At 35.6% G+C, this 17,560-nt stretch overlaps 1 protein-coding gene across 2 annotated transcripts in view; it reads left to right on the forward strand.

Moving 5' to 3' along the window:
- The window catches only part of AP4E1 (adaptor related protein complex 4 subunit epsilon 1), a 55,239-nt gene that overhangs the window by 23,213 nt on the left and 14,466 nt on the right, over window positions 1-17,560 (forward strand). For both annotated transcript variants that reach the window (XM_072808484.1, XM_072808485.1), the window contains exons 9-16: window positions 2,283-2,405; window positions 2,704-2,813; window positions 5,568-5,707; window positions 6,732-6,844; window positions 6,956-7,074; window positions 11,612-11,914; window positions 12,448-12,562; window positions 16,307-16,430. In XM_072808484.1, the coding sequence (XP_072664585.1) occupies window positions 2,283-2,405; window positions 2,704-2,813; window positions 5,568-5,707; window positions 6,732-6,844; window positions 6,956-7,074; window positions 11,612-11,914; window positions 12,448-12,562; window positions 16,307-16,430 (1,147 nt within the window). The remainder of the gene's footprint in view (window positions 1-2,282; window positions 2,406-2,703; window positions 2,814-5,567; window positions 5,708-6,731; window positions 6,845-6,955; window positions 7,075-11,611; window positions 11,915-12,447; window positions 12,563-16,306; window positions 16,431-17,560) is intronic.

Genomic DNA, 17,560 nt, shown 5'->3' on the forward strand with positions numbered 1-17,560 from the left:
GAGCAGCATTATTTTTAGTCTTACTTAGGGCTGCCTGTTAATTCAGAGTTTTTGGCAAACTTTTTCTGAAAAGGGGTCCAGGTAGTAAATATTTTAGGCTTTGTAGGTAACATAGGTTTTCTTTTAAAGATTTTATTTATTTACTCATGAGAGACCCAGAGAGAGGGTCAGAGACATAGGCAGAGGGAGAAGCAGGCTTCTCAGGGATCCTGATGTGGGACCTGATCCTGGGACTCTGGGATCACATCCTGAGCCAAAGGCAAACTCTCAACCATTGAGCCATGTAGGCGTCCCGGTACCATAGGTTTCTGTCATAAACTCTCCTTTGTTTGCTTTGTTTTTCTTATAACCTTAGTTTTTAAAATTTATTTTTATTTTTAAAAAATATTTTGTTTATTTTAGAGAGCAACAGAGTAGGGAGAGAAAGAGAGAGCAAGTGACTGGGAGGGAGGCGTGAGGAGCAGGGCGGGAGTGGAAGAGAGAGGGAGATGGGGAAAGAATCTCAAGCAGACTCTCTGGTGAGTGGGAAGCCCATTTTGGGGCTTGATCTCAAGACCTGGAGATCATGACCTGAGCTGAAACTAAGAGTTGGACGCTCAACTGACTGAGTCACCCAGGTGCCTCTTTTTCAGAAACTTTAAAAAATGTATTTGTACACCTGAAACTAAAATAAGTTGTATGTCAGTTATATCTCAATTTAAAAATGTAAAAATCATTCTTAGTTTACAGGCTTGCGAAAGTAGGCCAAGGGCTAGACTTAGTAATTTATCCACTCCTGCCTTACTTGGTTAGTCACTTGACCAAGCCTCTCTTTGTTTAGTTCATAAAGTCATATGTCTGCTTTTTTCATAACACGGAGTAAGGACAACTTACAGCACAACATCTGAATATACAGTGTATCTTTTTAGGTTTAATTAACTTACTTTGTAGGTTTTCTTTTAAAGTCAGTTCCCTTCTCAGGGAGAAATTTATATTTCTGATTCATTTTCTCTTTTATAGAAAGGGTTTATATAAAGCTTTTTACATAAAATCTGGGTGTAAATTGATAGGCAAGTTAGCAGTGTAAAACATAGCTAGTTGAATATTCAGGATCTATCTTGTACACAAAAAAGTATCTGATTGTTTTGTTTTAGGCTTTTGGAAATAGAGAAGAAATGATTCTATCAAGGACACTTGGATATGCTTCAATTTGTAGTAGAACTGTTAAGTCTGTTGGATTTCATGTCTCACTTCTCATTGCTGTAACTCCATAGCACATGCAGAACTTAATGATACTTCACTGGTTCTTCTTTACCATGGTGATGGTCCACCTCCTTTACTTAGGAACTTTAAAAAAGTTTGAAAAAAAATTTTAGTGTCCACTTTGATCATCTATCATATTTATCAGAGCTTTGACTATATTAGGAAATCAAATTTGAACACTGTCAACAAGATGTTCAGTTGATTGTTCTATGTTTTTTGAGACTGGTTTTAAAGGACTGACTTGAGGATTTTTTTTGAAGTGGTCCTACTTTGAAATGAATGCTAAAGCATCCTAAAATGATTATATTAAAATAAACTATATATATTGGTTCTGTGTATAAGTGGTAGAAACTGCTTGAGAACAAGTTATTTTAAAGCATTCAAGGAGTGTTGGAAATAATGTTTATATAAGAACAATGAGTGTGGGCAGCCCCGGTGGCGCAGCGGTTTAGTGCCGCCTGCAGCCTAGGGCGTGATTCTGGAGACCCGGGATCGAGTCCCACGTCGGGCTCTCTGTATGGTGCCTGTGTCTCTGCCTCTCTCTCTCTCTCTCTCTCTCTGTCTCTATGAATAAATAAAATAAAATAATCTAAAAAAAAAAAAAGAACAATGAGTGTATTACTATGTGTACATTAGAATGTGAACTCCATAAAGGCAGGGTTTTCTGTCTTACTTTTTTTCCCCCACTGTTGTATCCATACTGTTACAACAGTGCCTGGCGCACATAGGAGGTATTCAGTTAATACTTGTTGCATGAATGAATGCATCATTTCTTTCTTTCTATCTATCTATCTATCTATCTATCTATCTATCTATCTATCTATCTATCATCTATTTCTCTTTAGATTGTGCTGTGGTAACATAATCCTGATAAGTGTGTAAGCTTGAAAATATCAAAAAGTTCCTGTCTTTGAAAATTTTCCATAAAGATTTTTTACTAAAACTGACCTTTTAATCTGTTTTGCTATGAGTTCTATACAAGTATGTTCTTTTATTATGCCTTAAAATGATCCCTGATATTTTATATTTTCTTTCTCCAGCGATTCTGTTTGAATGTGTGCATACAGTTTATTCTATTTATCCTAAATCAGAATTACTTGAGAAGGCTGCCAAGTGCATTGGAAAATTTGTTCTTTCACCTAAAATAAATCTCAAGTATTTAGGTAAGATGATTAGGAAAGTTTTAGAAGATTTTATTTATTTATTTATTTATTTGAGAGAGAGGGAGCACTGGCCACTTGTGCATGAGTGGGGGGGAGGGGCAATGGGAGAGGGAGAGAGAATCTCAAGCAGACTCCTTGCTGAGCATAGAGTCTGATGCAGGGCTGGATCTCCTGGCTCTGAGCCACCCAAGTGCCCCAAGATGATTAGATAATATTGACAGAAATTACAAAGAGGACTCTTGAAATTTGCTGGGTATTTGTTTCCAGTCACTTTATATAATGTAATCTTTGTTTTTAGGACTGAAGGCTCTTACCTATGTTATCCAGCAGGATCCCACTTTGGCTCTTCAGCACCAGATGACAATAATTGAATGCTTAGACCATCCTGATCCCATTATTAAAAGAGAGGTAAACTGATATTTTGAATAGTGTATGCAGAGTGTTATTAAACTTTTTTTTTTGGTATTATGGAGAGAATTAAATAGTTGGCAATGTGTATGTGCGTGTATATGTGTTTACATACGTGTATTTTAACTTTTGAGTGTATTTTATTTTTTCTACTAAAGTTTAAGGAGCTTTTCTAAAAATTCCTATGTCAGTATCCTCATGGATGGATTTAAGCTATGAGTTGGAGGAGTTAGGTTCAGTTACCTGTATGGATTCATTAATATCTTTTTGGTCCAAGAGGAAAACTAAATTCTCTTTCCAGGTCTTTATGTTAATACAATTTAAGATGTAATTTATGTCTATTAAGATTTTTTCATATTCTGCTTAACATCTGTAAAGTGGACTAATGCAGTCTGTATTAAATATGTAGGAATATTAAAAGAATAAAGATATCCCCAAAGTGATTTGAACTGCTTGGGAGGAAAGGTGTATAATTTAGTTAATTTTTTTCAACTTTTCCCTTTTGTCCACTGGGTGTCTATATAAATAGTTCTGTTAATTTTCATTAAAGAAATCACTCTGTACCTTCATTTAAAATGGTATATGAAAAAAAAAATAAAATGGTATATGGGACCTAGTTGAGTAGGCAGTTCTATTTTTGATTTTAAAAATAATAAAGATAATTTACTGAACATCTAAGTTACTTAAAAGCAGTGAGTTCAAAATAGTTTATTGAAAGAACACTATTTCATTGAATAATTTTAAAAGATAAAATTATAAATTTTGAATTTTAAAAGGTACTATTTTTGAAACAAAAATAATTTTAAGAAGTCAAATACATTTATTTCTTTTCTTTTTTATAAGAGAGAGAGAGCAGAGAGGGAGGGGCAGAGATAGAGGAAGAGAGGGACTCTTAAGCAGGCTCCACACTCAGCATGGAGCCAGAAGTGGGGCTCCACTCACAACCCTGAGATCATAACCTGAGCTAAAATCCAGAGTCAGAGTCAAACGCTTAACCAACTGAGCTGTTCAGGTGATATATATATATATTTTTTTTCATTCATATTTTTATTCTTTTGAAAATTGTTACCTGTCTCAAATGAATATGGGAAGTTCACAGATACATAATTTCTTTGTGTAGGCATCATAGAAAAATGAGAAGGTGACAAAGGAAAATAACAAATAATTACATGACTCTTGCACTTTGAACAGATACAGAGCATGTGTTTTCTTTTTGTGATTGGCTACTAAATTGAACAGAGTTGACTTAGTACAGTTTTCTTATTGCTGTATTTAATTTGAGGGCTCTCATTTAAAAATGAGAGTCAAAAATAAATAAAAATGAGAGTCAGAGGGAAAATAGAATTCTTTTCAAGTCTGATCTGCTTAAAATTACCTGCAGTGAGAAACGCAGTTTGAATTCTTTGGGGAAGATACTGAGTTTCAGTGGTGCTCCAAGAAGGCACTGTAGTACTGTCTCTTTGAATGCTGCTTGTCACATCTAATCTCTATAAGTAATTACATAAACTTCAGTTCCTGGGTATGGAGTGAACTGTTGCTTCAGACTGGGATTCCCTTTTACCTGGTTTTATTATCTTTCTTTCTGACAGGGAGAAAGAAGGCATAGAGGAGCTAACATAAAGGACCTCTAGCTAGTCATGCAGTTCCTAACACCATGTCCCATGTAGTCCTGGAAATGCTAAATTGCATGGTCTTAGAGTAGGAAATAAATTGGGTGTAAATTACCTAAAAATAGATAGTTTAGAGTGTATAGGGAGCATGTCTGAGACAGCTACATAAATTGGAAACTATTGATACGGGACTTGTGTTTTTGTAGATTTTAAATAGAGTTTAAGATGAACTGAAACCGTTGTCTTTTGTACCTGAAATCTTGGCTATAAAGATTGAAAAATTACAAAGAGCCCTAAAGGTATTTTGAACAAGTTTGACAAGGAAGATATGTGGAAATTCTCCTGACAGCTAATGTTGATTCTGAAATACCAGTAAATATTACTTTTTCAGTATTGCTTTTGGTCTCATATTGATTTCTGGGAGTTACAATATTTTTAGCACCTTAATATAGGGCCTCGGAAAGCCCAACCAAATGGGAGCTTACTCTGGTACCAGTCTTCCTTCATCTTACTTGAAGAAGCAAGAGTTATATCCCTGAGCATTGAGAAAGTGGCTATAACATGGTTTTTCCTTGCTGCCTGAGATTCTGACCTTAAGCCTTGCTAAGGCTTTGAGGCACTTGAGCCACCAACCGTTGTCTATCCACTAGAGGCCATTTGCCCTCAACTGACAAACCCACTTAGGGGCTGTTTTCTATTGTTTGGGTACTGGAAAATAAAGTTTGCAAGACTGGATTTTTAGATATGTATGTATGTGTATATATACACGTGCACATACAGGCATAAGTAATACAGGTTTAAGAAGCTGTTACATTTTTAGAAAATAGATTATAAGCCTTTTAAGTTTTTGGTCTTTACGTGGCCTCTTATGTAGGTAGTCAGATTATAATTATTGATATCAGTTAGAAGGCTTTTTAGACTTTGGAATTGATCATAATTTATTTTTTTGACACTAGGTTCTACTTTTCTTAAGTTCTATTTCAGTTAAAATGTGCATTTCTTCAGCACCTATTAACTCTGACTGCCCAGTTGATCCATGTAAAAGTGGAAGAATCAACTGTTGTTATAAATCTGTATATTGCTGTATTTATTGGCATTATCATTCATAGTTTTATAATACTGTTTTTATTCCTTTTTCTTATAGACACTGGAACTTCTTTACAGAATTACTAATGCACAGAATATAACAGTGATTGTCCAGAAAATGCTTGAATATTTACATCAGAGCAAAGAAGAATATATTATTGTCAATTTGGTTGGCAAAATAGCTGAGCTTGCTGAGAAATATCCTTTGTTTGGACCCTGAGTCATGAATGCCTTTGGTTACATAGTAACTTTAGAATGATTGGTTTAGGTATAGTCTCTTGCAAATTGAATTCAGAGATGCAGCAGTAACTTTTCCCATACCTGATAATCAAGTGTTTCTTGTCAAAAATGGGAATTGTGTAGGCTTCTTAGTGGATGGCTTTTTCCTTGGTTCTTTTCATTTGATTGGTCAGTATTATGAGCAGAAAGATAAAGGAACCCCTGCCTGATTCCTCTTTCAGTGCCTCCTTGTTTTTGACTTTGCTTCATACTTCGTTTCTTTTCTGGTAAAAGTTCTTGTTTTTTGCAGGGGGCCTTGGGAGTAGGGATCGATATGCTAAAATTTATCCTTTCCACTATTGTTTATACTGGAACTTGTCACAGTAAGGTGGTTGGGAACTCCATTCACGTGTCACTTTTCACATTTCCTTTTTAATTTAGAATAAAGTTCTAGGTCACAAAGATATTCTATTCTTTTTAAGATGTCTGTTATTTAAAAGAATAAATGCATGGTGCTAATCCAGTTGTCTTGGAAATTGCTTAAGTATAGTTTTGTGCTAGCCAGTGCTATAGCTCTAGCCAGTGGAATGAGAGAATTTTAGAACTGAAGTGAAACAGATTAGAAAAGAGGTCAAATAGCTTGTTCAGGTACATACACCACATTTAGCCTCTTTGAAGTGTAGATCATTTTCCATTATTTGTCCTTAGTCAGCAGGACCATTTCTTTAAATTATTTCACACTTATTTATTGGATGCTTAGTTATATACAAGACACAGTGCTAGATAAAGCAACGTGAACTTAGTTTATTAAGCTTATTATATAAGCTTTTACTGAGCACCTATTTTACATAAAACTAGAATATAGAACAATTTGTTTGCAGAGGTTAAGAATAAAAATGCCAAAGTAGGATGGGTTGGGGATTATTCTTTAAAGATTGATGCAGAAAAGATAATTTTAATAAGTGGCATTTGGAAGTGTACTTGTTCTTAACACTGTGGACACATATGCCCCTGATAATGCATGGTTTATTCAGACCATGAATGCTGTGTTTTCAGTGGGAGGAGATGTCATGCATCCTGATATTCCCAATAACTTTTTGAGACTGCTGGCAGAAGGTTAGTAAATTACTGCATTCTATAAATAGAGATCTAAAAATTAAATGTTTTTATTACAGAGTACTTAGAGAATTTAGTGGAGGTTAAAATGATGTATCAATTTCTTTATAGGTTTTGATGATGACACAGAAGACCAGCAATTAAGGCTTTATGCAGTTCAGTCTTATCTCACTTTACTAGATGTGGAAAATGTGTTCTACCCACAGAAATTTCTTCAAGTTATGAGTTGGGTGAGCAAAGTACATTAGATCATAAGTATTTATAACATTGTCTTTTATACAACCAAATACTAACAGTGTATTTCCTTCAGAAGTCATTCAGTTCTACTCTGCTCACTCTTTCAGCTATCAATTTTTCTCCCAGTGGCTAGTTTTTATCACTTGACTATCTACTTGTCTATTCATTTTCTTTGACATCCCACTTGTCTGATCCTTTAAGTATAGATAGTTGGTTTGCTATCTTTCTGTGTCTACAATACATTTGTTATGTTTTTTTGTGAATCTGTGTTAGAATATGTGAACACTCATGCATCTGTGTTATAGTAGTTTTCTGTTGCTGTATGTTACCACAAACTTAGTGCTTAAAACAACAGAAATTTATTATCTCAGTTTCTGTGGGTCAGGAGTTGAGACATGGCTTAGGTGGGTACTCTGCTTAGGGACTCTCAGGGTTGCAGTCAGGATGTCGGCTAGGGCTGCTGTCACGTCTGAATCTTGACTGGTGAAGAATCTACTTCCAAGCTCTTGTGGTTGTTGGAAGAAATCAGTTTCTTGCAGCTGTAGGACTGAGGGTTTGAAGTTCAAACTGTTGACTGTAGGCTACCCTCAGCTCCTAGAACTGCCTTTAATTTCTTACATTTGGGCCTCTCGACATGCTTCCTTACTTCATCAAAGCCAGGAAAGGAGATCATTCCTTTATAAGATGAAGGTCATATTTTATGTAATATAGTCATAGGTAATTGCACACATACTGTCACCTCTGTGTATTCTTTGGTGTGCATATGGGTGAGTTTCTTTAGGGGGAGATTTGGTGAAGTACAACTACTGGGTCATAGGATATGCATATCTTAATATTTTATACTTTGGCCAAATGTTAGCATGTTAACTTAAATTTTACCCAGACTTTTATTTAAGATTTTTTTTTTTCTCAGGATGCCGGGGTGGCTCAACATCACCTTTGAGAGTCTGCCTTTGGCTCAGGGCATGATCCTGGTCCAGGGATCGAGTCCCAAATTGGGTTCCCTGTTGAGGAGTCTGCTTCTCCCTCTGTCTATATCACTGCTTCTCTCTGTGTCTCTCAGGAATGAATAAATAAAATCCTAAAATTAAAAAAAATTTTTTTTCTCAACTACAGGAAAGTTGAGAGTCTAGTGTAATAAATATCTCCATCTTTTTCATCTAGAGTCCTAGTTAATATTTTTAACCACATTTGCTTTACTATATCCATATCTATCTCCATATCTATCTCTATCTATATGTGGATCTACCTCTATATAGGTGTTTTCTATCTGTATACAGATTGTTTTGCTGCGTCATTTACAGTTGAGTTGCAGATATCATGATATTCATAAAAAATTCAAGGTGAATCTTCTAAGAATGACATTGTCCTCTCATAGAACCATTTTTACACCTAAGAAATGTAACATTAATTGATTAATATCACTTACTATACAGTCCATCATTACATTTATCTATTTGTCCAAAAAATGTCTCTTATGGCTGTTTTCCTACTATTTGCAATTCTGGATCCAGTCAGGATTCACAAATTGCATTTAGTTGTCTTTTTTAGCCTCTTTTGTTTTGTACTGATCCGCAGTTTCTGTCTCATGACACTGATTTTTTGGATGAGTTCTGTTTACTTGTAGAATGTCTGACATGCTGAATTTGTCTCATTTTTTCTGATTTGATTAAACATTTTTAGCAGCAATACTACATCAACTATATTATGTACTTTCCACTGCATCACCAGGACATGTAAAGTATCAGTTTTTCCAGTTTTTGGTGATTTTAAGTTTCATTGTTTGGTTAAGATGATGTCTTTTAGATTTCTCCATTGTAAAGGTACCCTTTCTCTTTGGTAATTTATAACTAATCTGTAAGGTGATTCTATGTGGTTCTGTATGAACATCTTTTCCTCAACTGTCTTTCACCAATGGTTTTAGTATTAGAAACCTTGCCTAAATGGGTTATTGTATTTTAATTCCATGTCACTCCATATATTTATAGCGCTTATATTTCTTTTTGCAACATACAGATACTGTCCAGGCTTTGTTAGATTTATACTTAAGCATTTCATTTGCTTTAGGGCAGTAGTAAAATAAGCTGTATTTTTATTTAGGTTCCCACATATTTGTTGCTAGTTTATTCAAATAAAATAGATTTTTGTATTTTAATCTTGTCTTTGTAGTCTTGTTTTGCAACCTTTTCAATCTTGTTGATCTCATTAATCTAAGATTTTTTTTTTTTTGAGGTCTTGAGACCTTGTTAAGAATTTTTACATCTCTGTTCTTGAGATTTTTTTTCTACTCTGTTGGTTTGGTTTTGGTATCAAGTCAGGAATGTTCTTTCCTCTTCCATGTTCTGGAAAAATTGTATAGAAGAATGTTTAGTTTTTAAGTGTTTAGAAAATTTCCTGTTACTGATTTCTAGTTTGATGCCATTGTTGTCAGAGAAAATACTCTGAATTCAGTTCTCTTAAGTTTGTTGAGGTTTGTTTTGTGGCCTAAGATATGTCTTACTCTGTGTTCTGTGAGTGCTTGAAAAGAATGGGTATTCTGCTGTTGTTGGATGGTGTGTTCAATAAATGTTGATTAGATTCTTTTGGTGATGGTGCTGTGACACAGGTGTTAAGATTTTATATGGCCTCCACTGATACTGTGAAGGGGTCGTCTTGTATGGCAGAGCAGTGGTGAAAGTCCTGAGTGTCTGCTAGGCTTCTTCTGACACCACCCCAGGGGAAGAGGGGAGGGATCCCTCTTTATACGTGGATAGAGGTAGACACTGTGGAGGAGTGGATCTTGGTGGGGATGAAAGTCTTAGCTCCCCACTGGGTCTTCTCTGTCATCACCCTTGTGAGGGAATTGGGGTGCCTCTTACAGCTTGGTAGAGTTGGAAGTCTTGGCTCTCTGTTCTGCCTTTGCTGGTGTGGGTGGGTCTATAGTTTTTATCTGTGTAGTGCTTAGCTGGAGTAGAAGGGTTATTATTGCCTAAAAGTTTTCTGGCCTCCTGGCTCTTTGGCTAGAAGACAGGCTTTTCTTGGGGCCGGTTTGTCTGTGCCCATTGGTGTTTCCAGGTTGCTGGTTTTCCAGTGTCCAGTCCAGGGTGTATGAGGCAGCAGATTACCCACTATACTGTCCGGTGTCCTTAGCAGTCAGCCTTCTTTTCTCCATCTGTCAGTCTCTTTTTGTGTGTATTTTATATATAACATCAAGGGTTTTTAGGTGTACGTATTGGGAAGAATAAGGGAAAATGCATCTACTCCATCTTTCTATTAATTCTTGACCTGGGTTTAGATTACTGGGTTTTCTTTTTTTTTTTTTTTTTTTTTTAATTTTTTTTTTTTAATTTATTTATGATAGTCATACAGAGAGAGAGAGAGAGAGGCAGAGACACAGGCAGAGGGAGAAGCAGGCTCCATGCACCGGGAGCCTGACGTGGGATTCGATCCCGGGTCTCCAGGATCACGCCCTGGGCCAAAGGCAGGCGCCAAACCGCTGCGCCACCCAGGGATCCCTGATTACTGGGTTTTCTATAACTATCTTTCATCTTAGTAAACAATTTAAATATTATCTTGCTACTTTAAAAAAATGATTTTACTTAGAGAGAGAGAGAAAGAACACATGCACGAGTAAGGGAGAGGGAGAAACAGGCTCTCCACCAGGGAGCCCCATACAGGCTTGATCCCAGGACCCTGGGATCATGACTGAAGCTGAAGGCTGCCGCTTAACCACCTGAGCCACCTGGGTGCCCCTTATCTTGCTACTTTAAGGATTGAATTTATTTAGTTCTATTTATTTTTCCTCCTCTTGTTACTAGCTGTAAATTTTTCCTTGCCTATCACCTCATCTGTTTTCTTCCCTGCTGATGCCAGTATTACACCAAAGACGTGACAATACTCCATAAATAGACTTAGGAAAGATCTCACACTCCATGAATTATCAGTTTATTAATGATTCGGATTATGTATCACCTAAATAAGTTAGATGTAAGAAAAAGGATATGTAACATAGATCAGTGTTCTTCTGTGGATCATCTATATCAAAATCAGCTTGATGCTGGTTCAAAATATGTATTACAGATCCCTACCACAGACATACTAACTCAGCATATCTCAGGGGAGAACCTAGAAATCTATATTTTTATGAAATACTTTAGGTGACTCTCATGCATACTAGTATGTGAGAACCACTGGTTTAAGTGCTTATTGCAAAATAAATATGCTTGTAAAAAGCAGTAACCAAACCTGAAGTTCAGAAGAAAGCAAACTTGTCAAGGTATGCTGTTTTATATATTGTTAATGATTAAGATGTGGAAAACTTTTTATTTTTTTATTTTATTTTTTTTTGAAAACTTTTTATATTGTGTTCCAATTCTTACATAATTTTGAACCTAAAATATATGATTTTTATCTTTAATAATTTCTACACCATGAGAGTATGGTCAATCTAGAGTAAATTGACTCTAGCAGTAGCTACTTTGTTTCGATTTCTGAGTACAATTTGCTGTAGCTTGATATTCCAATATGAATGTCTCTTTGTTTTACTCATAGGTGTTAGGGGAATATTCCTACCTCTTAGATAAAGACACACCAGAGGAAGTTCTAACCAAGCTCTACAAGTTACTTATGAATGACTCCGTTTCTTCAGAAACAAAAGCCTGGTTAATCGCAGCTGTTACAAAGCTGACGCCCCAAGCACACTCTTCTAACATAGTCGAGAGATTAATCCAGGAATTCACCATATCTTTGGATACTTGTATGAGACAGCATGCATTTGAATTGAAACACTTACGTGAGAATTTGGAACTTATGAAGAGTTTGCTTCCAGTTGATAAAAGCTGTGAAGACATGGTGGTAAGGCATCTGTATTTTAGCTGTGTTAAAATTGCATTGTCTATAAACAGAATAATTCTTGCATTTGTGATATAATATGGAATATATCAAAATATAGTTTCCATGACATTCAAGATGAAGGTTGGAGTTTTCCTTCAGGTCAGTAGTGATCCTAAATAGGAATCGAGGAGTGTCTCTTCTGGAGGACTGTAGCGAAGGCATTTATATCCAATGACAATCTCTTTTAACATTTGGTAATTCAAGAATTAAAAAATTTTAATTTCCTTTGAACTGCTTTAATATGTCATTTAATTATTATTGTGTTTTCTTTGAGAATGTAAAAAATAATTCTCTTTTGCATTTTGTACACCTGGTATCTAACATCTTTCCCAGAGAGTGTGGAAGCACTGATAGCCCTCTTAGAAATGAAGTTCTGTTTTTCACTTACAAATTATTTTTAGGGCATATGGATTAAAATTATTATGTGATTTTATAGTCTACTCTCTTTAGGGTGAATTTTTTTATTTTCTAATTTTTGCTTCACTTTAATACAGGTAGATGCTTCTTTATCTTTTCTGGATGGTTTTGTGGCTGAAGAACTTAGTCAGGGGGCAGCACCTTACAAACCTCACCACCAACGGCAGGAGGAAAAGCTTTCTCAGGAAAAAGGTAATTTTTCTTGGGTCTGTAACAAGCGAAATTGTAGGGAGATCATTTTTAATGCAATTGTTATTACAGTTACATAATATAAATAATTGAGGATGTTTCCTTTTATCATCCTTCCTTAAATCCTTCCTTAAATCCTTAAAGTACTTGTGACTTATTTATCCTGATTAGGTCTTTGGATAACTAGAAAAAAAGAAGTTAGCCTGGAGGTATTCCCAAAGTCATTGGGTCCATATACATAAGTGCCTAAGATAGCCATTCTGGAATTTTGAAAGAATTCCAGAAGTGGAATTATCATATTGGGTTACTGTGCTCAACGGAGGGCTGATGATACTCATGTGAGCATCTCTAGAAAAGTTTGGGGGAAAAAATGTGGTTATTGTAGACTAGTGAGTTTCATTTTCATTCTGAGCACACTTATATAAACTGTATTAGAATGCTTCCTCCAACAAAATATCTGATCAATGAAGTTAGAAACTAAGAAAAGAAAGAGTAACTTTACATTTCAGAAATGTAGCCTGTCAGGGAAAGGTGCCTGTTGTGATTTTGGCAAAGAGGAAATCATTGAGATGTTTGGATGGTGGATGGGAAATAAGTATATGAATAAAGAGAGACCATTGAATATTTTAGTTCAGAGTGGTGGTACTGAGAAGTTCAGCATTGAAAGCTCTTTTTCTCCCCATTCATCATCTAATGATTTTGTCGAGTACTTTCCCAGCTCTGTGGAGGCATATGAGTATAACTAAATGGTTGATCTAAAAATGACACTGAAAAAGTAAAGTTGCAATTCAGCCATCTGCTTCCTTTACCTGACTCTTCTGCATACTGTTATTTTCTTCTGTTTCCCACATGCACATGAACTCTGATATATCTAGTAAACTTTTAAAAAATCTTTGGCCCTTCCAATCATTTACCTCTGTAAAGATCTTGTGAAAATTTCATGGAATAATGAAAATAATGTGGTTTGAAGTTCATTCTCAGCCTCGAGCCTTTCCAGGCCTTCCTTAGATGACAATGTTTAATACTGTTGTCTCAGGTTTGGAATTTTATCTGACTCTTCTCCAGATGCTGTCCCCTTCCATGCCTAGTTTTTTTTTTCCTTCACTATTAAAGTCTACCTCTGATTTTGACTTCTTTCTGCTCCAGTTCCCGGAAGTCCTACTGGTGAGGCATCAAAGCAACTCTTATCATTCCAAAAATCACCATTTGCCCTTTCCAACAAGATCTTAGAAAGTCTCTTTGGTGGGATAGGAGGATGTCTTACTTGGACACATAATCTCAGCCCAAAGGCTTCCAATATGTGCCCTTCCAATATGTTTCAGGGCTCTTTTTATTTTTACTGACAAATCTGTCATTACAGCAATCCCCTATTGGTCTTTTATATTAAACTCTCACTGTGCAAAAAAAAAAAAAAAAAAAAGCTTTCTGCTCTTTGCTTAAACTCTATCTTTACTTGATATTTGCCTTAAACTTTGTTTTTGCTTGTACATAGGAAACATTTCTTGAGTTCTTCACTGCTACTTTGTTATCCAGAGGCTGGATAACTGTCACAGATGCTATTAAAAAGAGGTCAAAATAGGATAGAAAATTAAATTACATGATTGAGAAGCTTAAAATGAGAGGATTTTCTAGTTGAAAAGGACCTTGGAAGGATTTAGGGAAATAGTTTCCAAACATGATTATGCATCACAGTCCACAAAGAAAGTCTTTAAAAATGATACAGATTTTTGAGCCCTACTCCTCTATCTTTTGTATCTGAATCTCTGAAAGCTTGGCTGTATGTGGGAGATTCTACAAAGTCACTTGATCCTGGTTATCAAATCAGCATTTGGAAACTGCTGATATAGCCTGAACCCTTCACTTTACGAAGAAATTAAGGTCTAGTTCATGCACCCAGTTAATACTCAATGTACATCGAGAACGGAGTTCTTCTGATTTTTATTTTTTATTTTTTAAAAGATTTTATTCATAGAGAGAGAGGGGGGTGTGGGGGGGCAGAGACACAGGCAGAGGGAGAAGCAGGCTCCACACAGGAAGCCCGACGTGGGACTTGATCCCAGGTCTCCAGGATCACACCCCAGGCTGCAGGCGGCGCCAAACCGCTGCGCCACTGGGGCTGCCCAAGTTCTTATGATTTTTAATTAGCCTATTATTTTTTCTACATGTTTATTTCTCTTCTGTATCATTCATTTAGATAAATAATTAATTTATTCTATCCTAAACTGATTTATTTAGTTGTCTTTGGATTAGGTGCTGTCTCTTTTGGAGTAGAGCTCTAGAACCAGAGTATCTGACTTATCTTGCTCTATCATTTTTCCTATTTTTGTGATCTTTGGTAAGTTCATGGCAAACCCTGCCCCAGTTTCTGTATTTGCAAAATGAAGGTAATAATTATAGAAGTTCACATTATATTTCATATAAAATATATATAAATAAAAATATTTTATATTTTTTATGATTTAAAAAGGTCCATTGTATTATGATCCAGATTGTCCAAAAAGGTAAATATGCCAGTTAGGATTAAGTATAGCTACACAGCATATTAGAAAACAAATTAACAAAATGTGGCCTTAAACAAGGCAGAAGATTATTGCTGCTTCTTGTTAAAAAAAATTCCAGAAGTAGGCAGCCTAGGATTGATGATGGCTTCATGAATGTAAAGGAGGAAGGGAGAGAAAAAAGATGTTTTTTCTTGTAGGCAGATTCCTTCCAGAAGTTGTGCACAGAATGTGTACATAATTTCATTGGCCAGAAGTCAAGCATATGGCAGAAGAGTCTGGAAATGTCATTTCTTTTCTGGATGGACACGTACCTGACTAAGATTGAGGGTTCTATTACTTAGAAAGGAGAGTGGATATTGGCATCAGTTCTACCACAAGGGCAATATGAATTTTTATAGCTCTTGATTGAATTCATTTGAGTATACAGATTCAAAGGAATCTGAACCTGAGTAAACCTTGTTCTTTTTAGTAAGAGAGATTTCACATTGAGGGCTCCATTAGTCCATTCAGTATAGGAATGTGCCTAAGAACATTTTGTTAAGCAAAAACAGGATCATCCCTTCATTCATAGCTCATTAAACATTTTTGTCTGGGGACAGCAGCTATTCAGTAGACCTGATTTATCAGTTTTCTTTCCTAATTGGATCCTACTTTAGCTTCTAAGGGAGGTGAAAAGGTAAAAGTAAAGTACTATTTGCAGACTATAGTAGATATTCAATAAATCATAGCTACTTTATTATTACTGCTATAATTATTTGATTAGATCATCTCCAGTGTCCCTTCCAGCTTAAAAATTGTTATTGGAGGAGTGTCTCACTAACTCAGTTGGTGAAGCATATAATTCTTGATCTTGGGGTTGTATGTTTGAGCCTCATGTTGGGTGTAGAGGTTACTTTAAAAAACAAAATAAAAAAATAAAAATTGTCATTGGATTCTTTTTTTTTTTCTTTAAAGATTTTATTTGTTTATTTGAGAGAGATAGAGAGCATGAATAGGGAGAGGGGCAGAGGGAGAAGCAACAGCCTGCTGAGAAGGGAGCCCAGTGTGGGGTTGGGATTCCAGGACTCTAGAATCATGACCTGAGAAAGGCAGATGCATAACTCAGCTACCCGGGTGCCCCCCTTTCATTGGATTCTAATCTTCAGTTATTTTATTTCAGGAGTGAATGATAACTGATAATTTCTTTTTCCCCCTAACTTTTGCTTTGTTTTAAATACGAACTTCTGTTATTGTTTTAAAATTCTAGTTCTCAATTTTGAACCATATGGACTCTCCTTTTCTTCATCTGGCTTCACTGGACGACAGTCTCCTGCTGGCATTTCCCTTGGTTCAGATCTATCTGGGAATAGTGCAGAGACTGGACTGAAGGAGTAAGTTCTTTTCTTATTAAAATCGAAAACATAGGAGTATTTAAAGGTCTTTAAATGTAGGATGTTTCCTGAGAGCTAAATTCTGCATGGGCTGTTGTTTCAGTTGTTTTCTGGTTATTGCTTTCAAGGTGTATAAGAGAACTTTTAAGAGAGTTTGCTTATTTCCAAGATAGCATAATGTCTATAGGCTTCTAACACATAATGATGGTGTATATGTTATTACTGTGTATTGTGTGTATATGTGTCTATGTATACATGTTTGTTTAATACACATATATTTGTACATATATATGTATACACATATGTATACATATACATTTTTTAAAGATGTGAGAACTTTTATACACAGGTGAATATTCAGCATATCATTCTACATTCCTTATAATCTTACAACCATTTCATTGAAAGATTGACAGATATGAACATAAAATAAGATGACTGACTTCATTTAAGTAAGCTGGATACTTTCTTCAAAATGTTTTCAGAGCTTCTTTCCTGCCAACATGAAAATTGGTGATACATTTATCTAAACGTCTTATGTGGAGCTAAATCTTCAACCATTTTAGGTAGATTTTGATTTGGGAAATATAAATAAATTTTAGAAACATGATTAAGTTAAAAAGTGAGATAATATATATGCAGTGCCTCATAAAATCCAATGCATAGTAAGTGATTGATACATTGTAGCTGCTACTATTAATACTGATTGTCATTGCCATCATTATCAATATCCAATAGCTCAGTTAACCAAATGAAATTAGTGATCAGGGATCCCTGGGTGGCGCAGCGGTTTGGCGCCTGCCTTTGGCCCAGGGCGCGATCCTGGAGACCCGGGATCGAATCCCACATCGGGCTCCCGGTGCATGGAGCCTGCTTCTCCCTCTGCCTGTGTCTCTGCCTCTCTCTCTCTCTCTGTGACTGTCATGAATAAATAAATAAAATCTTTAAAAAAAAAAAAAAAAAAGAAATTAGTGATCAATCCGAATAACTTTGGTCAGTATATTGATGTGACATAAAATAATGAAAATGGTGCTTTGTGAAGGAGCTTCAAAAAGAGTTAAAACATTTTTAAAAATTTTATTTTTATTCCAGTGTAGTTAACATGCAGTGTTATACTAGTTTCCGGTATA

The sequence above is a fragment of the Canis lupus genome, chromosome 32, assembly GCF_048164855.1.
Source record: "Canis lupus baileyi chromosome 32, mCanLup2.hap1, whole genome shotgun sequence".
In the NCBI taxonomy this organism is placed as follows: domain Eukaryota; kingdom Metazoa; phylum Chordata; class Mammalia; order Carnivora; family Canidae; genus Canis; species Canis lupus.